The sequence below is a fragment of the Hypanus sabinus genome, chromosome 3 (genome assembly GCF_030144855.1).
Source record: "Hypanus sabinus isolate sHypSab1 chromosome 3, sHypSab1.hap1, whole genome shotgun sequence".
NCBI lineage: Eukaryota > Metazoa > Chordata > Chondrichthyes > Myliobatiformes > Dasyatidae > Hypanus > Hypanus sabinus.
This window is the reverse complement of record NC_082708.1, coordinates 20,838,438-20,864,762: the sequence shown is the minus strand read 5'-3', so window position 1 is coordinate 20,864,762 and position 26,325 is coordinate 20,838,438. Positions and strand designations below refer to the sequence as shown.

The 26,325-nt window shown below is 40.8% G+C and overlaps 1 protein-coding gene across 1 annotated transcript in view; it reads right to left on the bottom strand.

Moving 5' to 3' along the window:
- Positions 1-3,442: 3,442 nt before the first annotated feature.
- slc9a7 (solute carrier family 9 member 7) overlaps positions 3,443-26,325 on the bottom strand; it is a 223,108-nt gene continuing 200,225 nt past the window's right edge. The window contains exons 17-20 of the mRNA XM_059963829.1: positions 24,824-24,887; positions 20,844-20,926; positions 14,780-14,885; positions 3,443-10,293 (exon numbers count right to left, since the gene is read on the bottom strand). Coding sequence (XP_059819812.1) covers positions 10,045-10,293; positions 14,780-14,885; positions 20,844-20,926; positions 24,824-24,887 — 502 coding nt within the window. The 3' untranslated portion in view covers positions 3,443-10,044. The remainder of the gene's footprint in view (positions 10,294-14,779; positions 14,886-20,843; positions 20,927-24,823; positions 24,888-26,325) is intronic.

Below are 26,325 nucleotides of genomic sequence, written 5' to 3'. Positions count from 1 at the left end.
TGTCACGAGTATCCAGTCATGGATTTGCCGAGAATAGTGGGACTTGGACATGTGATTAGTTAGACATTTAATTACCAGTTTAAATAGTACCCCCCCCCCCCCACCAACAGGAAGGGTCTGTTCCTGTGTTGCACTGTTCTGTGCCCTATCAGAAGGTAGTGAATAGCATCTGGCTTCTTTATATTGTATTGCTTTAACAAGACAACTCATTTTATGTGAAATACTCAAAATACTAAGCATTAGATTCAAACTGTTGACTGAAGGCACCTCTGGATCATGATTTGCTTTTGCAAAGACACCCAACATAGATACTGTATTAAGTTCATGTGTATTACCAGAGGGAGGTGATAGACAGGCTACGCGATGGAATAAGAGGGGATGCAGATTAGGGAATGCAGGAGGGAGGGAGGGGTGGAGGGGAAGATGGAGGTGTAGGTGAGGAAAGAGGATGTGAAGGAAGTGGGGGAGGAATGGGGGAGAAATTACCAGAAGTGTGTACCAATGTTCAATCTACACACAAAATGCTGGAGGAAGTCAGCATGTTAAGCATCTATGGAAATGAATAATCAGAATTAGAATCAGAATCAGGTCTTTCTCACCGGCATGTGATGTGAAATTTGTTCACTTTGTAGCAGTTGTTCAATGCAATACTTAATCTAGCAGAGAGAGAAAAAAGTAATAATAATAAAACATAATAATAAGTAAATCAGTTACATATATTGAATAGATTTTTAAAATGTGCAAAAGCATAAATACTGTATATTAAAAAAGTGAGGTAGTGTCCAAAGCTTCAATGTCCATTTAGGAATTGGACGTCAGAGGGGAAAAGGCTGTTTACAGTAAGAAAAGGACATGCCCTGTGTGCTAGAGGTTCTTAATAATGGACTTTGCATTTCTGAGACACTGCTCCCTGAAGATGTCCTGGGTACATTGTAGGCTAGTGCCCAAGATGGAGCTGACTAGATTCACAACCTTCTGCAGCTTCCTTTGGTCCTGTGCAGAAGCCCCCTCCATATCAGACAGTGATGCAGCCTGTCAGAATACCCTCCATGCTACAACTATAGTAGTTTTTGAGTGTATTTGCTGACATGCCAAATCCCTTCAAACTCCTGATAAAGTATAGCCACTGTCTTGCCGTTTGTCATTTTGGGCCGAGGCCCTTCATATCAAATTGGAGGCTACTCAGGCAGAGTATCTTAACCTTTCACCTGCCCGTCACTTCTCTCTGCTGCCCCTCCTCCATCACCCGTTCTCCTCTCCCATTAGATTTCACCTTTTCCAGCTCTTTATATCCACCCCCCATTTCACCTTTTCCAGATCTTTACACTTTCTCCCCACCCATCACCTCTCAGCTTCTCACTTTATCAACCCTCTTTCCCCAGGCCCCCTCACCTTCCAGCTTGTACATCTTCCCCCCCCCCCCCCACCCACCCCACAACTTTTTGTTCTGGCTTCTTCTTTTCTAGTCCTGAGGAAGGGTCTCAGCCCAAAAGGTCAACTGTTTATTCCCCTCCCCCCCGTAGATGCTACCAGACCTGCCTCCAGTTTCTGTGTGTTTTCCTCTGGATTTCCAGCATCTGCAGAATTTCGCTTGTGCATAACTAGGGGACTGCCACTCAGACAGGCCTTCTTTCAGACAGAGCTTAAAAAAAATAACATGTTCACCTTCTCCAGTGAAATGGGTGAAAGACTCATGACAGTATCTTAAACAATATTTCCCTTTCGTGTAATTGTCATCATTTCACCTTCAACACCTCGAAATGATTATATACCGTGGTCATTATCACAATGCTTTTCAAGCTTACTATGATTAGTTTGGCTGGCAAGGGGGCCTGGAAGGGCCTACTCTCTGCTGTACCTCAATAAATAAAATTATATATATCAAAATAAAATTAAATAAACAAAAATTTTAAATATATATATATGCGCATATCTTTTAAGAACAGGCAATACACTTCAGGAGTGCTTCTGTTCACTCTTTCTTCACGTCCTGTCTTCTGTAGGTAATACATGCAGATCCCTGAATGCCCTTGAACCAAGTTCCTCGCAAGATTTTTCCAAAAATCAATTGCGAGATATAACATTTTCTTCAATATCAGATCTGAAGAATCAAGGACGCAAAAGCATGCACACATACAGTATTCAAGAGAGTAGATATACGTCTTTACTTGCATTGTTAAACCATAAGACCTTGGAGCAGATTTAGGCCATTCAGCCCATCGTGTCATCTCCACCATCTGATCATGGCCATTTTATTTTCCTTCCAGCATTCTCCCCATAACCTACGAGAGCCTTGCTAATCAACCTCCTCTTTAAAGATACCTAGTCACTTGTCCTCCACACCTCTTTTGATTGAAACTTCTCCTGATCTCTGTTCTAAAGGGATGTCCTTCTATTGAGACAGTGCCGTCTGGTCCTAGGACGAGTTGTTAGATAAAATCATTTTAAAAAACTCAAAAGTAGACAATCTGCTTTGATGAGTCTATGGAATTCATGGTCTCAGATGGCTGTGGAGGCCGTCATGAGGTACTGTTTGAGGTTGATAGGTTCTTGATTAGTAAGGGCATCAAAGGTTAGGCAGGAGAATGGGTTGAGAGGGATAATAAATCAATTATGATGGAATGGCAGAGCAGACTCGATGGGCTGAATGGCCTAATTCTGCTCCTATGTCTTTTGAAACATGCACAACAGAAGAGGGTGCCATGGTAGAGCAGTTAGCTCGATGCTATGACAGCTCAGGGCATCGTAGTTCAGAGTTCAGTTACAACATCTTCGGTAAGAAGTTTGTACATCCTTCCTGTGAGCTCATGGGCTTCCTCCGGGCGCTTCAGTTTACTCCCACATTCCAAAACCGTACTGACTGATGGGTTAAATTGCCCTGTGATTAGGCTAGAGTTAAAGAGGTGCGTTGCCAGGCAGTGTGGCTCATTAGGCTAGAAGGACCTGTTCTGTGCTGTATCTCTAAATAAACAAACAAACAGTGAGGACCTCACTTGATCTGTACATACCGCCTGAGAGGAGAAAACAGCACAACAGCACCTCTCTCACCTCAGACAGTTGAAGTTTGGCACATCCCCAAATCCTAAGGACTTTCTACAGGGGCACCATTCAGAGCATCCTGACTGGCTGCATCACTGCCTGGTATGGGAACTGTACTTCCCTCAATCGCAGGACTTTGCAGAGAGTGGTGTGGATAGCCTAGCACATCTGTAAATGTGAACTACCCACTATTCAGAGACACGGACGTAAAAAGGGCCCAAAGGATCATAGGGTACCAGGGTTACCCAACCACAAACTGTTCCATCTGCTACCATCAGGGAAATGGTACTGCAGCATAAAAGCCAGGACCAACAGGCTCCAGGACAGCTTCTTCCACCAGGCCATCAGACTGATTAATTCACACTGACACAATTGTATTTCTAAGCTGTATTGACTGTTCTGTTGTACATACTATTTATTACAAGTTACTGTAATTTGTACATTGCATATTCAGTCGGAGACATAAGGTAAAGATTTTTACACCTCACGTATGTGAAAGATGCAAGAAATAAAGTCAATTCAATTAAAAAAACCTTGGTTTATAATCATTTTTATTTTTATGACAACATATACACAAAGTTTTGTACCATGCATGAGTCATGATTACATTAGTACATTAACCTGCACTGCTGTACATATCAGAATTAGGAAAACTACTTAACTCACATTTGTATCGGAAACACAGGGTCAAGTTAGTGACCATTCAACAAATGGATGCTGGTTATTTCAGTATTATTTTGGGTCCGTGTGGTCTAGGTAATGAAATCATTTGAAGGCATCATACGAGATAAGGAATCATTGTCTTTAGTGGCATAAGCACGTGATTAAGCTCAAAGTCAACACACAGCAATCATTAAACAGAGGATGAGAACTTGTCAACATGACTGACCTTTGCTGTACTGACGACTGTTGAGATAGAGGCAAATTGCCATTTTCACAATGGACATAGTACATTCTACCCCCCCCCCCCCCCCACAGTATTATTTCCAGATTACATTCTATCAGAGTTAAAAAGAAATGATATTTTCTTCCTTCCTTTTTGGTTAAAGAAAGCAAATCAATGTTGTAACCAGAGTTTACAAGGGAAAAGCAATCAAACCCAGTGAAAAAGGCTGCACAGCAAGGAGTTAACAACAGCATCACCTGGTGTGGGTGACTTTTACGTCTACAAATCTCCTGCATAGCAGAAAAATACAAATATCTATTTTCAAAAAAAATCCAAGTGCTAAGGTGCAATGGGATTGGTCAAGAAGCGCTCGAAATCGTGTACTACCCCGCCTCAAACCCTCTCATGCTGGGGATGCCATTGGCTGGGATAGATCATCTTAGGAGCTAAGAAACAAAAATTCTAGGTTTCATCAAATTAGACAGAGAGCACATCTTAAGCATAAAAAAAGTATCCGATCTCCTTCCTTTTTCACATCACCCTTCCTTGGTACTGGGTTGAGCTGTTCAGGAGCGTTTAACATCATCAGTCCTGAGTGTGTTCAGTGCTCTGTGTGATTTCCCATAGCAATGAAGACGACCAGAGTAGAAATGGTGATCACCTGAACTTGCCTACACTCTTAGTGAGCTTTTCAACACTGGAAAGAGATTCTCAAAGACAATCACAGACCTCTCGATTACTGCAGGGGTTCATGGCGTAAAAAAAGTTGGGAATCCCAGGGAAAATACCTTATTTTCTCAGCCTAATTGATGATGGTTGTGGAGAGGAATTTACAAAGAAAATTGGGCGACTGGTAGAAATTCCAAGAAGATTTATTCACTTTCCTTTTCCTCAATCTCTTCCACAAAACTTTCTCAGAGTTAAGCACAAGACTTACTGGGAACTTGGCAAGTGTTTCCTGTACTGGGTCTCATACACGATCTTTCTTGTTGGCAGTTGGCTCAAAATAGAGACATCTAATCATATATAATTCACAAAAAGACCAAATTGAAAGCATTTACTAACTTGCAATTCCAACAGAGACTTTACAAATGGTAAACTTTCCATTCTGGCCCTGTTACTGTCAGTTAAGAGATAGTGGGAAACCACATGCAGTTTTGTTCATAAAGTGCCAACTATATTGAAACAACAGAATTCTAATATCTAAAATTTGTATATGTAGTGCAGTCACTTCTTAATTTCCCCTCCAAGTATTGTTTCAGTACTGGCCCTGCACATGAGTGTAGCATATACTTTCAAGAGATTTTTTTTTACATTTGGAGATTCTAAGAGAATATATTGGAGCAGATCTTTTTTTTATATAAAAAAAGCAATATTTTGTACTTAGTAGCTGGAGAAAACACATTAACAGAGCATGTACATAAAACATTTGGTACAGAATGTCCTTGATCACCACTCTAATACTCTGGTAGGCTGCCTGCTACAAACCCTTATATTGTTCAGTTCTGTGGAATAAATGGGACAGAATATTGGGAAGGTATGAGATCAAATAGCCAACACTGCTGTCTGTGCTCAGTGAATAGTGGTGATCAAAGACCATCTTCTTCCCCGGAGAATGAATATGCTAAACCGAAGCCTCAGAATTTGAGTTTACCAAAGGGATGAGAAATTAAATTCAACAGAAATCACTTGAAAAGCTGCAGCTCCCTCCATCCCATCAGATTGTTGGTGAAAATACCAGAATGACCAAATACTAATCATGTGATTTACACCAGAGATCACTGAGGAGTTTGCTGTCTGATAACATGAAAACATCTTCAAGTCATTCTATGAGGGCCATATACTTTGAAATAAAAATGCCATGTCAGAGGGGGCAAAATTAGCCCTGCTTAAGTAGGGTCAATCTTTGATCATTTGTGTCCATGGTTTGTGCATATACACTTACAGGTGCAAATAAATTTTTATCTGGAGAAATGAGGTGATCTGCACCACTACAAGGAACACAATAAAGTTCAAAAACAATTCCAAAGCTTTAAAAAGGTAGAGTTTGGGCGAGTTGGTAGCAGTTATTTGACAAAGGCTCTGGAGATAAAGAGCCACCCTGAGCAAGGTCGGTCAATCGGAAAAACCCATTTCCAGAACGGAGACTGAAATACCACAGCATCCATCAAAATTGGTAAACGCACGTCATTTTTAGCTGTGCTTGAATGCACCCACGTCGACAATGACCGTCTTCACGTTAACTCATGATTTTGCAGCCAAATCACATTCATCACTGAGACAGTGTTCCTCCGCTTTAGTAATACCACCTGACACCACTCTACCTTTATTAGTCCATCGGCTCCTTTGTCTGTACCCTTGTCAACAATGGATTTGGCAATTCTAATTGTTCCCTTGCCAGTCTTTTACATGCTTATATTTATCACCCCAAACTCTGTTGCTAACTCTTTAACTAACATGCAGTGATCTATTCCTCTATTACCTTCCCCCCCACCAAGGTCACGGAACAACCTTGACTCTTGGTCTGTCACTTATTCGTATTTTATATCAATCTATTCCAACGAGAGACCACTCTTACTTGTCCTGTCAGGTTAATCTCTCACTTATCTGAAAGAACAGCACATTTAAACAAATGGCCCTGATTTTTCTCACCTCACCCAACCTGAGGCCTTCCCCTCAGGTCAACCCTGTGTCTTCCATCCCCTTGGCCCTAACCTCTCCACTCCTTTCTCTATCCTCATCCGAACTCTCCACTATGCCCAAAGCCCCTTTCCCATAGCTCCTGCTTTGTTTCCCATCAAGGTTCCCAACCTGTGGTCCACAGACCCCTCAGTTAATGCATAAATAAAAAGGATGGGAACCCCTGGTTTAGCAGGACTTAAAAACAGACAGACTCAAATTACACTTAGAAATATTATATAAAGCAAAGTAAACAAATACAACATAATTTTAGCAATACAACTTTGCACATCTTTATGCTTCTAGAGGTAACATGGGTACTTCAATTTTCTTTTTCAGTGCAGATAAAATTGTAGTTTAATCACCGTGTAATCACCGATCAAATTTGAACACTAAACTTCAAATGAAATAGGTTCTAGAATCACAATCTGACTAACAAATTAACATCCAATAAACCCACCAACAGAAAATTTTAAGGAAGGCTGTCGGATCAGAGATCAGCCTCTAAAATGTGCCTGGGGTATGTTGGTAACTTACAAGGGGATCGTTCAGTATTCCTGACCAAAGCTGTCAGAATTCTTCTGCAAGCATGGGGGATATTTCAGAAACAAGTGTAATAGAGCTCAATGTATAGAAATGCCCATTTCCTTCACTATCGTGACTATATATACAGCTTGAAATGTGATGTATAAAAAAAAATCCTGATCAGTTTCAATTCCATCATCTACGTAGCTAGGGAAGGAACCAGGAAAAACTTCCATTGCTATCGGATATGGTCACATGCCAGCACTCAGGTCAGATGCGAATCTCAGAAAGGTAAATGCTCAACCCCGCTTTCAACTTGGTTCAGCTCCATTTTCAGTTCGTGGCATGACAGTGGAGAAGAACAAGCACAGAAGAAGAGAACCATGGTTTTGGTGAAACCACCTTTCAAGATTAAAGCACTATTGTGGCTAACAATCCCAAGAAAACAAGTTAAATGCAATGCACAGTATCTCAGCCATAACTACAAAAATATTGGCTTTGTAACTCATTTACATCTTCAACTATTTTGCTCCCTTGAGCTTATTCTCCATTTTCAAATTTTCACCTTTGTGAAATTGAAGCCATTACAAAGAACAATTAACTGAATTTTCCATAATAAATTCTTTCATTAAGCTAAAGCACCTTGAGGAAATACATAATCAAAGCATTAGATTCTGGGACCATTTTAATTAAAAACAACTAATTCAGACCAGCTCACTATTCCCTCTACACTACAAAACCTTGCTCGAATTGAAATTAAATACAAAATGAAGTATGCCATGCCAACAAAGGTTTTGGCAAATAAAACACAAAATCAAGAGAAAAAAAATCAGTTCAAATAAATCCTAATATTTGATTATTTCAAACAAATATTTTCTGGGAACTATCACTGACTTTAAAAACTCTTGCATTTGCCTCATGGAAAAAAGATTAGTTTTAATGGAACTTGCCCTCCAACTTTCACACATCATCAAAAAGGACGGATGAAAATAAATAGATTACAAGGCCTGATTAGGCTCTGCATTGTCTTTCACTTCAGGAGCTGCTGAACAAAATTGCAAAGAGACACTGCTGCTGACCAACTCCATCAAGCAGTTCACTAAACGAACGGGTCGCAAAGGACAGCCGCATACTTTGCTGAACATCTGCCATCCTTTGTCCGCTCATCGTGTCCATTTCAATGCATCCGCTTCCTCTAACCAAAGCAGAGGAAAAAACCTGCCCCTTTCACCTCAAGGTACATTTTCAGATCAACATGATTCTTTGAACAGGAGGAAGTATATCCCTCAAATTACCTGGTTTTTATACATGAGCAATATTGGAAACCTCCCTCCTGAACTCATTGTGCTGCTTTATCTCCACAAAGACTGAGATCAGCTAGTTTGACTTTTTGAGCCAAGTGAAAAGCAGGGGAAATGTACCTTCATGCCTACTGGGAGAATGAGTCAATATTAGTTGCACTTGTAGCATCTGACCCTGATGGACAGTTGATGCTGGGAGCAGTAAGAGAAGCCAGTCACGCCGATTCCATTCATTCTCCATAGAAACTTTCACCACCATCCTCCTGCTTATTTCCATTATTCCAACGAAACCAAGAAACATGGCCCCTTAAAGTGATACGAAAAGGAAGCAAAAGTCAAATAATCTTACAGCCATTAAAAAAAAAATTGCAAAAATTGCATTGATTTTCTTTGGCTAGACACCGTTCCAATTCATCAGCATTTTAAATAGCCACTGTCCAGAAATGACCAAAAGGAGATATAAATTCTCAACCTTTCCCAGTCCCTAGCAGGTGAAAGAGATCCTGGAGAAATGGTTCCTCAGTTATCCACGTTGAGGTGAGAACAACAATGAAAAAATGTCTTGGTGTGGCGGTAGCACAACGTGACAAAGTCCAGTAAATTTAGGAAAACTCATACAATCTCTAAGTCTACTTCTCCCATTACATCTTTCTTTGTTTAAAGTGATCATTAGCTAACAAGTATCAGTATTAAAACAGTGAACATCATGTAATGACATTTTAAATATATTGACAAAAGAACACAGCAGCCACAAACTGCTCTGGTGCAAGCACACAGGTGCATTTCGCAACAGCAAAACCAACAGCAAGAAAGCAATGTGCCTTCAGTTTAAGCAGTAAGCTTATAGTCCTTTCTCTATCACAGATCCTTTGAAGGACAGAATTCCATTTCACTGAGGTTTCAATATCTCTCAGCAGACATTCCTCCTGTAATGCCCGTCACCTGAAGTTGGACCAACGAGGGGGTGGGGGCAAACGTGTTCATAGCAACTGCTCACATCACTGGGGAGGAGGTTTTTAAAAAAAGTGCAAACTGTAACATGCGACCAGAACTCCGTACATCAGGAACTGAGTCGAGTGTCGCTTCCAGTGGCAGAAGAGAGACGGCTGACGCTTCTCTGGGATTAGAAATGTGTATAGTTAGTACACCTCCTCACCCTCTCTTTTATTACTTTGAACCTAAAGGCTACGGGCTGGAAGAGCACTCACTGCAGCTGGTGTCGACAATGCCACAGGTCGACAGCATCATGTGACACGACTGTTTTCAGTGCTGTCATGCCACACCAGCGTACATGCACTCTTAACTGGGGTTTTAAGAGAAGCATCACAGTGTTGAGGCTAAGTCAGTCAGTCAATGAACTAATTGCACAGCAATGGCACCAACAATACAGTAGTCATGGCATTTTCATACCAAAGTTAAAGCTTAATGAAATGCCACACACAGATGTCTTCACATTCTTGCACTGTGAGAAGCTGAGCCAAGAGGTTTTGAGGAGAAAGATGAGGGGGGGAAATAAAGAAAACACACAGGCAAACCAGTTCAGTCCCATTGCCAAGAACAAAATAGGCTTTGATCCTTCTCAGGCCGCTGGGCGCCTCACTGACGTTATTGCTGTCAAGCGTGATCTTCCAAAGGGAAAACTAATCTGGTGCCTCTGGTAATGAGCTCGTGGTCTTCTGTTCCGAGATCATGTTCCAGTGCATCTTCCGAGATGCTCTTGGTTCTCTTGCCGTCCACACTGTTGGATGCAGTGCCCGAGCCGGATGAGCCATTAGCTGTTAGTGTACTCCCTCCATAAGTCAAATTCAGGTCGCCGTCATTAAGTATGAGATCAGAGTCATCGTCCCGGAGCTGTTCTTGATTCTGAAAGATGATGAACACGACATTCAAGATATTACGTGACAGTAAACCATCAAACTTAAATTTATAACATACACGTACAGGCCGAAGTATACCGAAGGTGCTTCTCAGTACTTTGCTATTCCTCAATTGCCTCGCTGCCAATCTGAAACAGTCCTTTGACCAAAAAGCTACATCCAAATAACTAATCAAATACTGTGTGCATTTGTGCACGTGTATTGGTGGTGACAAATGCATTTGATAACACAGTTACTGACCTCCTATTATGTCTGAGGGGATATGGACTGCACAATTGGTCACATTGTTGGATTTATTCTGCTTATTGTGAATGGTTACTTAGGCAATTGCTAACATTGTCAGCTAGATGTCAAAAGTGGTAACAATACTCAGGATGTCATTGGGGCCCATTGCCTTTGATGCAGACAATGAATTGAACTTTGATGTTGCAGCGTTTACAGAGCTTGGCAATTAGCTTGCAGACATTTCCTCACCACTGGAGGTGACATCCTCAGTGTGCAGTTGTTGATATTGCTCTCTGGGATGCCCACGTTTATACAGACCCCCATTCACTTCCCTCAGTGCTGATTGGCTACCCCATCAATTGACCTTTTAATTCTATTGGCTCGCGTTTCTTTGGCTCTTCAGGGTTTGTAGATGGCATCTAGATCAATTTGATTGTTTAATGGAGCCATTAGAGGAGAACCACGCTTCTAAAAGAAATTCTTGTGCCTGCCTTGTTTTTGCCACACCAACCACTGCACACTGATGATGCACCGCGACTGGTGATGGAACGTCTGCAAGCTAATTGCCCAGCTCAGTGAACACTGCAACATCAAACACCTCAACCCGAGATGCCAATATTCTCCACCCTCCAAAACGATTGTAACCATTTCATTGTATTATACGACGGTGGGGTCCAAATTGGATTATCTACATGACACTTCTGCAAACACTTCACTCTCAAATTCTGGTTCTGTTGGCATTCAAGGGGGCGAAAGTTCATGGGCTTTTCCCTCCCATTCATTGTTTAACTGCCCAGCACTGTTCATTATCAGATAAAGCACTGCTAGATTTGATGATCCCAAATTTTATTATGTCCATACTCCTTTGGATGTTTAGTACTCATCACCAGGTTGATATGTGACTGTTGTAAGATAATATTCAACCGTGATAGATAAACTGAAATGGTAGAGTGGTGGGGAGGTATCGGCCATGAAGTTAGAGAATGGAGGACTAGAATTTGACTGCAGTTGACAGCCACCAGCGCCTCATGGAAATCCAGTTTGAGTTGCTTGGGCTGCTCATAATCTATCCCATTTACCTGGGAGGTATTGCCACACAACATTGTGGGAAAGGGACAGGAGGAAGTATTGGGACTCTTCCTCAAGGATCTGTGGTGACCATTATATATGGGATAATGGATCTAGGTGGATCTTAAGAGAGTTCAAACAGGATTTACTCTCATCAAAATTCATCTTTCACTTAACTCAGCCCACGTCTATAAACCATATTCTTCCGTACTCTCTACGCACGCTACCAACCTCTTCTTGGTTGAGACCACTCATGTCAATTCAACCAGAAAACTGCTGTCACTGCTTCTTTTAAATAACGATCAGCAGGGGAGAATACAGATTAACCAAGGGAAGGCAGAAGATGAGGTGACAGAATCAGGAGGTAATTTTTTGTTGATGTTTGGCTTATTGCTGATGGAATTTGTGGGGTCTGGAATCCATAGCCTCCATGAGTTTGTTGCTCATCCAGGAATAATAATGGATAATCATGGGCATTGGTTGGGAGACACAATTCCACAAGGGGAATGGAGGCAGGTTGTTGCTTGACAGATTTTCCAATTTAGAGGTGTCCCAGATCAACCTACAGCTGGGAAGTGATGACCCCTTCCTGTTAGACTGTTACTAACCACTGTTTATAAGAGCTCCATTTAGTTCTGTTTACCACACTGCTATTGTGGACACCCTGTGCAATACTACTATCGCTTATTATCTGGACGGTTGTCTGTGCAGATAAAACAATAGCACATATTGTACAATAACAATATTATACAGTGTATAATATTACTGTAACTCTTGTACTAACACCTTATCAGCGTGAACTTGGAAACCTTGTAATATTTGACTTGTAATTCTTGTACATCTTATAGATCTTATTTTTAAGGTAACTTTTTAAAATAATTCTTTCTTACTTCTCTTCTAATATTTGTATAGCTGTGCACTGGTAATGCTACTGTGACACTGTAATTTCCTTTGGGATCAATAAAGTATCTATCTATCTGTCAGAACGAAGAACATTTTACAGAGTGCATCGCTCTTGCCCAGGTGAACCGTGACTCATTAGATCACCCAAGGGAAATTAAAGTGCTGTTGTCCAGCTTTTAAAAAAAAACAATCCAATAATCTTATAGACACTGTTACTGATATCAGCCTTTTCATTTGATTAGTTGATTGAATTTTAAACTCTATAGCTGCCTTGAAGGCATTTCAATACAGAGATAAAATTATCTATTAAAACCACTGGATCATCAGCCCAGGAAGCTCTCTGGTTACTATTTACTGCTCCCATGCTGAAACACCAACATGTGTGAAGACCTTGGGTCAGAGGGAATTGGCACGGCGGGCAACTTGACCAATCAGATTAATTACTCATGGCCAGATGAAGGCAATAATGAACAAGGACAAGGCATACCAGCGAATGGCCAAGCCTTGTCCAACAGGATGGAGAATAGGGTCAGGTCAGGAGTACTTCCACATTCCCTTCAATACCTCTGATTAAGTCCATAAGACCATAAGACAAAGGAGCAGAAGTCGGCCTTTCAGTCCATCCAGTCTGCGCCGCCATTTTATCATGAGCTGATCCATTCTCCCATTTAGACCCACTCCCCTGCCTTCTCATCATAACCTTTGATCCGCTGGCTACTCAAATACCTATCAATCTCTGCCTTAAATACACCCAATAACTTGACCTCCACTGCCGCCCGTGGCAACAAATTTTACAGATTCACCACCCTCTGGCTAAAAATTAAAGTCAAAATTAAAGTTTACCCTCTGGCTAAAGATTAAAGTCAACTTTAATCTGGCCCTCGTGCAGGGCCAAAACCAACAAGCAACGCAATGAATTGCCAGATTGGGGGATTTGGTGTGTCACCAGAGCCTCTAGCAAATTTCGACAGATGGACAGTGGAGAGCATTTTGATTGGTTACATCACCCCCTGGTATGGAGGCTCCAATACACAGGAACAAAAGAAGCTGAAGAGGGTTGTAGAGTCAGCCAGCTCCATCACAACACAATCCTCCCCACCATTGAGGACATCTTCAAAAAGCAGTCTCAAGAAGGTGGCATCCATCACTAAGTGCCCTCACCACCCAGGACACGCCCCCTTCTCATTATTACCATCAGGAAGGAGGCACAGGAGCTTGAAGATGCACACTCAACATTTTAGGAACAGCTTCTTCCCTTCCACCATCAGATTTCTAAATGGTCCATGAAGACAATCTCACTACTCTGCTGAAGCAATTTTACTTTTGTAACTTAAAGGGTATTTTTTTATGCCTTGCCCTGCACAGCTGCTACAAAACAACAAATTTCACAACACATGTCAATAATAAACTGGATTTCCTATGTCCCAGAATCCCAAACATGGATGAAAGGAGGAGAATTGTGGGCAGCAAAAACTAGCCTCAGTAACAATTGACCATGCAATCAGAAGGAAACTTGATTTTACTCGCTCCAATCTGTATCTGACCCTTGATTGCTGTCATTGACTTTTCATGACCTTGTAAGCTATTCATGTTCAGGAGCAATGAGAGAAAGGCAATAAAAAGTGGCGTTGCCAGTGACACTACATCCCTTCAACAATTAAAGCTCAATTAAATACAGAAGCCTGGCACTGTCAAGGGTAGAGCAGCCATTTCTATGGTTCTCATCCATTGTTGTTAACATCTATTCACTCCAAGTATGGTGCATAGAGTGTACCACCCACAAAATGTCCTGCAGTTTTTCCGACAGCATCTGCCAAACCTGGGCCTTCACTATCATGAAGATCTCCTCCAAGTCTCTCGCCATCCTAACTCCACAACACATTGCCAGAAATTTCTCCTCACCGAGACTGAATTCTGCAGCTTCCTGCCCATAAGTGCAGTGGAAGGACCTTGAGCAGAAGCAACGTAGCGGTTCAGTGCCCTACCAAAAGGCGACAAGCAATGGTCAATATACACTGGCCATACCTAATGACACCCGGATCCCATGAAGCTTTTACGAATAAACTTTACTGTATCATTTGCTCCATTTTTCCCCTAAGTGGTTACAACTTTGAGGTTGTTGTTGCAATAAGTAATTCAAATGAAGGGCATGCAACTTACTAAAAATAAATTCAGCAGTAAATATCCTTCCTGTAAATAATCTTGAATTTATTATTAGAGTTATTATTATTAGAGAACTTTGGAATGATTTACAGGAAATAGCAGCTGGTACTTACTTCGTATGCTTGAGGACTGGTCAGGCACCGTGCAATTGGACCACACCAGCCAGGCAGAGTAGCTGTGAGCGGAGGACCACTGTGAGTTAGTATTGGCTTCAGGTAACTGGAGGATTATCTGTTAAGGAAAATCTCCAAAAACCACAAAGGAAATTTAAATGTTTACTGAACTCCAGACACTTGGCATCAAATCCCGATGAAGACAATAAGCCCTTAAGACTCCCATAGGAGAATTAGGCCTCTTCAGTCTGCTCCGCCATTCGATCATGGATGATTTATTATCCTTCTCAAACACATTCTCCTGCTTTCGCCCTATAACCTTTGATGCATTGATGAGTCACAACACTATCAACCTAATGACTTGGCCTCCACGTCCATGTGTGGCAATGAATTCCAGATACACCACCCTCTAGCTAAAGAAATTCCTCCCCATCTCTGTTCTAAAAGAAGATCCTTGTACTCTGAGGCAGTGCTCTCTGGTAGTAGACTCTCCCACTATTGGAATCGTCCCCTCAACATCCACCCTATCTAGGTCTTTCAATTTTCGATAGATTTCAATGACATTCCCCCATCATTGTTCTAAGCACCAGTGAGTCCAGACCTGGCGTCATCAGGGTCTCAACCTGAAACACTAATGTCCATTTCCCTTCACAGATGCTGCCTGACCTGCTGAGTTTCCAGCAGTTTGTGCTTTTGCTCCACATCCCAGCATCTGCAGGCAACTGAATCTACTTTTAGAATCACTCATCTTACCTAGACTCACTTATGATGAATTCCACCTACTTTTTGACTTATTTTCATTACCTCTCTCTTAGTCTCCATCCTTTCTAAGCTATTAACTCAGTGTGACCCAAACCCCTTGGAGATACCAGACCAAGAATAAACAAAGTCCTCACCAAGGGTCTCGGCCCGAAACGTCGACCGTATTTCTTCCTGGCCTGCTGCGTTCTACCAGAATTTTGTGTGTGTTGCTTGATGGCTCCCAATGCTCTATTTGCCCCATGGAATTCCGACTGGTATCTGCATTCCCTATGGTATTGACACTGAGAATCCAGCACTTTGGGGGCAGGGGGCAGGTTACATCTTCAATTTAAACCTTTCCCCTTTTAATATCCACATTGGTCTCCAATATGCTGCACGCAAATAACCCAGTATTCCACTATCCCTGTTGGGGGAAAGACAGGATGGAAGAGGGGTTCTTGGTCAGGATATTGGTCATGGAAAGTATAATGGTCAACAGTAAACAGTAGGAGGAACAAAGACCTTTAAAGTCTGATGATCTACAGGCCAATGCATAACAAGCAAAACCAATGCAAAAAGTGTCTTTCAGTGCACTGCTTAATAACAATGCATCAAGTTGCTTTGTGTGTTGAAGTTGTCAGTACTCAATTAAGAATTTTGTATCAATATGCGAAGCACAGCGCTGTCGAGAGAAATTCATTCATTATCAGAGCATGTAGATGTCACCATTTGCTACACGGAGATTATTTTCCTGTAGACGGCTGCAAGAAAATTCAAAGAACTACAAAAGAATTTATGAAAAACTGTACATCCACCACCACATTCACAATAGCCAATCCCCTTCACAGCCCCTCAGCACCCTTCATCCCCCCCCCCCCCACGCACTGGTACTTTACCCTTACACTCCACACCTCATGCACCAGACTGACAGTCACTGTACTACAGTTTTCATGTGCCCTGCTGCTATCTAGAAGAGTTCCTCTTTCCAAGAATCACTCTGCCACTTTATCACTTCCAACTAGTCATTTTATGTACAGATACTCCTGCACCTAGTATCACTTTATGTATATACAATCAATGTCTATATGGCTAAACTCCAACAGTAACTTGTACATTGTGTTTATAGGATAGTGTTTACACACATATTTATTGCATTTTGTTATTTGGTTCTTTAAGCTTATTGTGCTTTTTTATGTAGCATTGGATCTGGAGTAACTATCATTTCCTTTTCCTTTACACTTGTGTGCTGACAAATAGCAATAAATAATCTTACGTACATCCTGAACAAAGACTGAAGAACAACTAATATGCAAAGACGACAAATTGTGCAAATAAAAACTAAATAATGCTGAGAAGTCGAGTTGGAGAGTCCTTGAGAGCGAGTCTGTAGGTGGTGGACATAGTTAAGAGCTGAGGTGAGTGACACAATATTTCATGGTTTTAAATGACAGCTCCTGGCTTTACAAAACAGGAAACAAGATGACTTAGCCACCCAACGCCCAGCAGTAAACAAAAATACGCAAGCTTTTGACGGAACTGACAAGGCATTAAAGAAGTTAAGTTGCAACTTGTTGGAGAATTTAGTAAGAATAAGCAAAAATACATTGTTCTGAGAACAAGTACTGTTTCCATGGCAAACCTGCATCTGTTCAGTCCAATGAACTTGAACATCTGTAATGAAGCTGTGCTACTACGAGACTTCAATGTAAAAACAATCACCAGCTGGTTGAAAAGCAACTTTCCTTCCCCCCACCACACTTAAGAGTTTTATTCTCAAAATCATATTTAATCTCCTTAAAACTGAGCTTTTCTTGCATTTTAAAGGGCTTGATCACAGATCAACTAAACCTGCCATATACATTTACATGTATTAGGAAATTGCTGTGATGTGTTGGCATGACATGTAACAAAAAGGACAACATTCTTCTACAGAATAAAGAATGATTAAAAAAATAAAGTTATAAGTACATATATGGAATAAAATGTGCATAAATACACAAATACCAGCATCTGTTTACTGTGTATACAGCATTATAAAAACACACACCAAGTACTGGAGGAACTCAGCAGGGCGGGCAGCATCTTTCAAAATGAATAAACAGTTGATGTTTAGGGCCGAGACCCTTCTGCAACACTAAAAAGGGAGAAGAGGCCAGATTACAAAGTCGTTTAAAGAGTTTACAATACCATGCAGTGACTGAGGTGGGGGTTAAATTTTGATTAACGTTATATAAAAAAAGCTGTCACATTGTTTTAAAGATAAGTGGCAGCTCATCGAGACAATTTATACAATGTTTATAATGAATTTTTTGAAGTAAGAGTACAGAACATGATGTTATACACAACTAAACATAGGTCACGAAACACTACTGGAGAGAAGCAACTTTGATCATCTGTGAAGATGTCTGACATCTTCATACGACAATATTATTTTATAAGCAATTGCCATAATTTACTCCATCTGCTTCATATTAATTGACGTTTATTCTCTAAACTTGTAGGTGGAGAAGCACTCAAGATGACTGAACTGGAACACGCTATTCAGATCCAAGGAAACAGGAAGACTCCAAAGATGTTTATCTCATTGATATCAAGTTTCTCTTTTGTTAACAGAAACAGTTCTTCCAACCACGCCAATTTATTTTCATATTCCAAGCTGAGCCCACTTGTTATTTTGGCAAGAATGAGAACATGTTGAATCTACTGTACAAACAGAAGAAAATCCTTTCCAAAGGAGACTGACAGAGAGGAGCAGGGCAACAGAACCATCTAACAACTTCTATTTATTCATAATCACTTGCCAAAAAAGCAAGACTATTCAACCTGAGGTGCTTTTTCTTTAACAAAAGGCTGCAGTGTTAATCACATGGCAATGCCAAGACCCAGGGAAGAAAGAGTCTGTGCTCTAACCTCAGCCAACTTCTCATTAAGTAAAAATGAGCCTCGCCAGAAAGGGCTCTGTCTCTCCCCCCTCCCCCCAAAAAATAAACAAATTGATATTGGCCAACTTCAGAAGGAAACAAGTCTAGGTGAAACCTAGACTATATAGGCTGAATGTGCGGACTACTTTCTAAAAGGGGAGCCAAGTTCAAAAATCAGAGGTGCAATCGTAAGGTAGGCAAATGCAAAGTTAGCAGTCATTTCAAGAGGATTAGAATATAAAAGCAAGGATGTAATGTTGAGGCTTTATAATGCACTGGTTGGTCAGACCTCTCAGAGTATTGACAGCAGCTTTGGACCCCTTTAAAGCTGTGCTGGCATTGGAGAGGGTCCAGTGGGGGTGCTCAAGAATGATCCTGGGGATGAAAGGGTTAATGTACGAGGAGCATTTGATGGAATGGCAGAACTTTGATGGGTCAAAGGGCTTAATTCTGCTCCCATGTCTTATGATCTGAACCATTATATAAAAAGAAAATGGTTCAAGGGCATGCCCCTGTTGTGTTAAAACATTTTTTTTGTTATTTAGATATATCGAGTTTGTACCAGCCAGACAAAAATGAGTGAAAGAGGAAATATTACATTTAACTCAAAGTTAAATTCTTAAAAATTTGGACAGTGAATGTAAAAAGAGTGAGAGCCATGCCAGGGATCCATTTACATGACACAAAAGTGGTCACCAATCACACAAATCAAACTGGACATGGGAAACATTTCTTTTTGTTGCAAATATCTTGTGTTTTAAAATTTGAGCAATCAACACTTTAGACCACAAGGCATAATAGCAGAATTAGGCCATCTAGCCCATCAATTCTGCTTTAGAAATAATCCATGGAACATAACTTCATTCATGTTGTTATCAATGGCTTTATCGACAAAATACAACAGCTAAGTATTAGATAACACATTATATATAATGTGTACCTGAGGGTACGGTTTTCTGTTTCACTAACTGCGGAAGTTGTTAAGAAATTTTAACAGATTCCATTTTCTCTCATTAGAATGTAGAGCAGGTGAAAGGAACAGGGCACTACAGGGCACTGTTGTCTGGTCGTTAATATTCAGTCAGGACATTAGATCAAACAAAACTACATTTTTTTAATATATAAAAAGCATCCAGACTGGTTGCACCGTAGCCTGAAATGGTAACATGAATGCCTAGGAACAGAGAAGCCTACAAAAAGTGGTGGATAAAGCCCAGTCCATTACAAAGCCCTCTCCACCACTGAATAGATTTATAAGGAGTGCTGCCACATGAAAGCAACATCCAACATCAAGGACTCCCACCATCCAAGGCTACGCACTCTTCTTGGTACAACCACAGGGCGGGAAGATCCTTTGGTCTCAAGCCACAAGGTTCAGTTACAGTTATTACCTTACAACCATCAGGCTCCTGAAGCAGCACTCAACTTCACTCACCTCAAGTCTTAACTGACTTGCATTCATCAGGGCACATACACACACACACACACACACACACACACACACACACACAATGTATATACTTCTTACTGTAATTTATAGTATTATGTATTGCAATATACTACAGCCGCATAGCAACAAATTTCATGACTCACAGTGATATTAAACCTAATTCTGACTGTGTTGTATTACTAAAAATAAGTTTATTGATAAAGTCATTAAATTGCTGTGTAACATCAAAAAAGAAGTGACGTTAAAGACTGTTCAGTATTAACAGGAGTAACATCCAAGAATCTGGAAAAGTCATCCAACCCTGTATCAATTTCACCAATCAACTTCCCAGCTCTTTGATTCAACCCTTCCCCTCCTGGTTTCACCTATTACCTTGCGTTTCTCCCTCCCCTCCACCCCCCCCCCACCTTTTAGATCTAATAATTTTCTTTTCTCCAGTCCTACTGAAGGGTTTTGACCCAAAACAACAACTGTACTCTTTTCCGTAGATGCTGCCTGGCCTGCTGGTTATGCCACCAAGTTTACATCTTCAAGAAAAGGGGCACAATTCCACTTTGCTCAGAAAATTGTCTCAAAGAACCATTTCATGCACTTCAATCCAGAAACAACATTCATAAACATAATCAGGAGCAATCCAGCATTTTAACCCAACTCCGCCATTCACTTGTGAAAAAATGGCTTCAGCAGTCAATTTCCCCTCTCCATTTCAGTCCAGCTGATCAAGAAACAAGCAACTCTGGAGACCACAAGGATCAGAAATTAGATGTGCATTTTTGAATTTAAGAGAGGCTACACAACATAGCCAACAATTAGTAGAAAGACTTTTAAATCCAAAATTGGAACTAGGTCAACGGCGTCCTCAGTCCTGGGGTACAGAGCACTGTGACTAAGCCTCTAAGTTTCCCATGGAATTCAGACAAAGGAGACATTGTACTGTCAGTGAAAAGGATACTTGTGGTCAAAGCTGTACCACAGCCTGAAGAGCCATGCACTTTCCTGCTTCGTCCTGCTAGTCCTTTCAGGGTGTGTAACATCCTATGAAGACAGAAGAGAACAAGCATATTTTTACAAAGTTTAAATGGCAAAATATTTATCAACAATACTTCACATATGAAATAATTCCAAGGAATTTTTGCAGAGAAGCACCTGGAGAGAGTGATATTAAGAGGGCTATCACGAGTCAACAGGGAGTCAATCAATAGTTGAGAGACAGCTGACAATGTGGCCAGAGTAACACACACAAAATGCTGGAGGAACTCAGCAGGTCAGGTAGCACCTATGGAAGTTAATAAAGAGTCAATGTTGCCTGATCTGCTGAGTTCCTCCAGCATTTTGTGCGTGTTACTCTGGATTTCCAGCATCTGCAGAACCTCCAGTGTTTATGATAACATTGTAATTAATGTCTCTTAGATCGGGACATGGACAAATGAAAAATGGAGGGCCATACGGGAGGGAAGCATTGGATTGATCTTGGTTTAGGTCAAAAAGTCATCAAAACATCGTGGGCCAAAGGACATGTACTCAGCTGTATGGTCTATATTCCAATGAAGGGGCAAAAATGGAATTGAGTCTACATGAGTCCAGGAGCTGCCAGGAGTTGGCAGTGTCAAGTACAACTGTGACATTTAAAAGCCATTTGGACAGGTAGATGCTCAGGAAAGGTTAAGGGATCTTGGCCAAATGCAAGCAAATGGGATGAGCACATTAAAGAAATTGGTTGCCATGGATGAGTTAAGCCAAGGACCTGTTTCCAGGCTGTATGACGGTAGGACTCGATTCCCCTTGTATATTTTGTCCACAATTTTATTCCTGTGTCTTTGCAAGCTGAACACAGTTTTATAGGGAATAACTTCTGTCTACTTATTCCAGCTAAACCAATCTATTTCCTTGGCACTCTCAATATAAATGTGCAACAGACTGGGTTTGGCTTTAATACCGAAGTCTCAGCAGTGAATAGAGTTGGCAACAGAAACATGGCCATTAATTGATGTTATGTGATCTGCTCTGTCACAAGTTTAAACCTTTCATTAGTACCAGTGAAGGAATCAGATACTGTACTTTGAACAAATCAAAGAAGGTCACCCAATCCCTCCTAACGGTGCCGCCCTCTAGGATTGTAACTGATGTTTTTGTCTAGTCCTGATCTTCATTGCTCCATCATAGTTTCCATTGTCAGCCTTCACCATAACTTTACCTCAAACAAATTTCATTGAAAATCACTGTACTACTATCAAAAGCCTCCTGAAAAATACTTTTCAGCAGAAGCAACCCCTCCATCTATATCAAATTCCATCATGGCCGATTTAAATCTCAACTCCATTAGCCTATTTTTTTGCTTCACACCCTCACCGAACAAGAACACAGCTGCACGGTCTGGAGAAGATTAATAGGGGTGGGGGAGAATAAGATTTAGGCATTTACCGCACTGTGCGTGGAGTGCTTCACATTGTCTCCCATCAGGCCTTGCTTCAGCTTACAAGACGACACTCCTGCTTTCTGCATTGCACGTAAGTTTTTTTTTCCTCCATTAACTCTATCTTAACAAAATTACACTGTGGCCACTTTAGTAGAGACTAGAGGCCAAATGGGGGCTCTAGATAACAAAGATTTTGCTTTCTGAATATTTTTGAGTGTATCTTATGGATTTTGGGCTGCTGATCATGAAAATCACAATGAACGTTCCCTATTACACACCATTTTTAAAATGGCCTATATTTGTTATTTTGATTCATAATTCAAGTCAGAATAACTGATGCAAAGATTAAGGAAGGCATTTTTGTTGATCCACATATCAAACAGGTAATCAATGACAGGCAATTCAAAGAACTTCCAATGGGACCAAAGAAAATCACATGGAAGGCATTCAAGGACATTGTTGAAAAATTTCTTTGTAACTATAGAGCACCAAACTATGTGCAGCTGGTTGACAACATTCTTCAAGCATACAAAACCATGAAATGCAACATGTCACTAAAGATTCATTTTCTGCATTCCCATTTAGACTTCTTCCCTTCAAATCTTGGTGCTGTCAGTGACAAGCATGGCGAGAGGTCTCACCAGGACATTGCAGTCGTGGAGAAACTGTATCAGGGCAACTGGAATTCATCAATGCTGGCTGATTATTGTTGGCGGCTTAAGCAAGAAGCCTCAGACACAGAGTACAAATGAAAATCATCATCAAAACGTTTTTAGCTTTGTTGAATTATTGCAAAGCCTCAGCACCATTATGCAATTAAGTACATTATATTCAATAAAAGATAACTTCTTGTTTCTCCAAATTCCTAATGTGATACAAGAAGTCTGAAATTGTGTGTTCAGCTTCAAGTGGTCCATCATAAAACAAAAAAAATTCTGAGGAAGCAACACTTCTGGAGAACATTTGATGTCCTGTGCAATGTAACCATTATAAACAATTCTGTGTGCCATACAATGTAGCCACCACAGTAGCATAGCAGTTAGTGTGATGCTACTCCAGCATGGGGCACCTCAGAGTTCGGAGTTCAATTCCAGCACCATTCTGTAAGAAGTCTCTATACATCCTCCCCATGGAGTGCGTGGATTTTCCCTGGGTGCTCTGGTTTCCTCCCACAGTCCAAAGGCGTACCAGGTAAGTTAATTGGTCATTGTAAATTGTCCCATTATTAAGTTAGGGTTAATCGGGGTTGTGGCAATGTGACTCAACTCTGCACTATAACACTAAATAAATACATAAGTAATGTGAATCTGATGGATGTAAGGCTACAGACCAAATGTGGGTAAATAGAATTAGTACAGATAAGTACAATGGTTGTTGTGGAGACGACAGGTTGAAGGTTATCTGACCATGAGGCCCCAGTTATATATTTCTCTCTACACTAGATGTGTTCTCAGTTTCAAGATTGGTGGGTCAATGTAGTAAGCCAATCAGGAATTTAACAAAAACATCTAAGTTCATGAAACATGGACAAGATTAGCATTTGTCACCAACCATTTTAGATTCAACTCCATTGGTTGATCTGAAGTCATGTATATGACTAACTCAGCTCTAGATGCGAGATATCCTTCTCTGAGGTCAAGTGTCAGCAAAATAGGGGTTTTTAGTGTTCATCCATAGTCACTATTTATTCTTACTGGATGTTCCTTTCAATCCAGATTTTAATTTAAATTTTACAGTTACCACAACGCGATTTGAATTCATGATTCTGAATCAATCCAGGCTTTTGTCAATGTTGTTCCCATTCCTTGCATTTTCTAAATGTCGGTATTGAAAGAAAATGAAGAACTGAAACATCACAGTAAAATTTGGGTCACCGACCGACAGGAAGCATTATTGAGAAAATTTGCAAGGCTGTTGTCAAAACTCAAGGATCTGAGTTATAGGGAAAGGCTGCATAGGTTAGGGTTTTATACTCTGAAGCATAGGAGAATGAAAGCAGATTTGATAGAGGTGTATAGATTATGAGGTTTATAGATAGATAAATGCAGACAGACTTTTTCCATTGAGACTAGCACTAGAGGTCATGGGTTAAGGAGGAAAGGTGGAATGTTTAAGGGCAACATGAGGAGGGACTTCTCCACTCAGAGGGCACCAAGAGTGTGAAATGAGCTGCCAGCACAAGTGGTAGATGCAGGTTTGATTTCAAAATTTAAAAGGTTTGGTTAAATATATTGATGGGAGGGGCATTGAGGGCTGTGGTCCAGGTGCAGGTCAATGGGACCGGGCAGAATAGCAGTTTGGCTCAGACAAGAGGAGCCACAGGGTCTGTTTCTATACTGTAGTGCTCTAGGACTCCTAACACATCCCATGTTCAGGTGGTAACCAAATTTTAACTTAGCTCTTGAGCACAGGAAATCTTCACCTAGGGCTGAAAAGATATTCCAGATCTATTGAGAAGATACCCAGCAATTCCTGGTAACCCGACTGGGTTTACTGATTGCCCTGTAATTACTTACGCCTTGAATCACTTGAAAGCTCTCATTGTTGGGTGCAGGATCCTGGTCTGGGTCGACTCCAACTCTGAAAGGGAGATGCATACAAATACAAAGATCAGACAGGAAAGTCAAACTTACGGCACATCTGCACCAGTCACAGAGCAAAGTATCTCTAAAGGTTTACGACCAAATGATCCAATCTGCCAGGCAGCCCTGAGGTGATTGATTACCTATTATGTCCATTGCCACAGCCTTAAATTTAGGTCAAAATTCAACTGAAAGAGATTTCAGAACTACATTGTAATTTGAGTCGGTTAGCTGGTGAATGAATGCTAACTGGAGTGAGTCTGGGTTGTTTTAAACAGAGGTGTGTTGTTAAGTGAGGTGTATTGTAAAATTACGAGAAGCCTAGGTAGTGTGATTAAGACTTATTTCTTTTGCTGAAGTTTCATACACTAAGGGGTATGGAATTTAAGTTATTGGTAAGACATAGATAAAGGATGAGACAGGTCTGGAACACATTGCCTGATAGGGTCTAGAGGGAGAAACACGCTTATTAAATACATGGACATGATTGGTAGGTGCCAGCAACATCATTGCAGATTTTCTCTGCACTCTTTCAATCTCATTTACAACTTCCCTGTAAGTAGGTGACCAAAACGGCACACAATATTCCAAATTAGGCCTCACCAACATCTTATACAATATCAATATGACATCTTTTTTGTTTGTCATATACATTAATGATCTGGATGATGAGATGGTAAATTGGATTAGTAAGTATGCAGATGATACTAAGGTAGGTGGCATTGTGGATAATGAAGTAGGTTTTCAAAGTTTGCAGAGAGATTTATGCCAGTTAGAAGAGTGGGCTGAAAGATGGCAGATGGAGTTTAATGCTGATAAGAGTGAGCTGCTACTTTTTGGTAGGAATAATCCAAATAGGACATACATGGTAAATGGTAGGGCATTGAAGAATGCAGTAGAACAGAGTGATCTAGGAATAATGGTGTATAGTTCCCTGAAGGTGGAATCTCATGTGGATAGGGTGGTGAAGAAAGCTTTTGGTATGTTGGCCTTTATAAATCAGAGCACTGAGTATAGGAATTGGGATGTAATGTTAAAATTGTACAAGGCATTGGTAAGGCCGAATTTGGAGTATTGTGTACAGTTCTGGTCACCGAATTATAGGAAAGTATCAACAAAATAGAAAGAGTACAGAGAAGATTTACTAGAATGTTACCTGGGTTTCAGCACCTAAGTTACAGGGAAAGACTGAACAAGTTAGGTCTTTATTCTTTGGAGTGTAGAAGGTTGAGGGGGGACTTGATAGAGGTACTTAAAATTATGAGGGGGATAGATAAAGTTGACGTGGATAGACTTTTTCCATTGAGAGTAGGGGAGATTCAAACAAGAGGACATGACGAGAGTTAGGGGGCAAAAGTTTAAGGGTAACATGAGGGGGAATTTCTTTACTCAGAGAGTGGTAGCTGTGTGGAACGAGCTTCCAGTAGAAGTGGTAG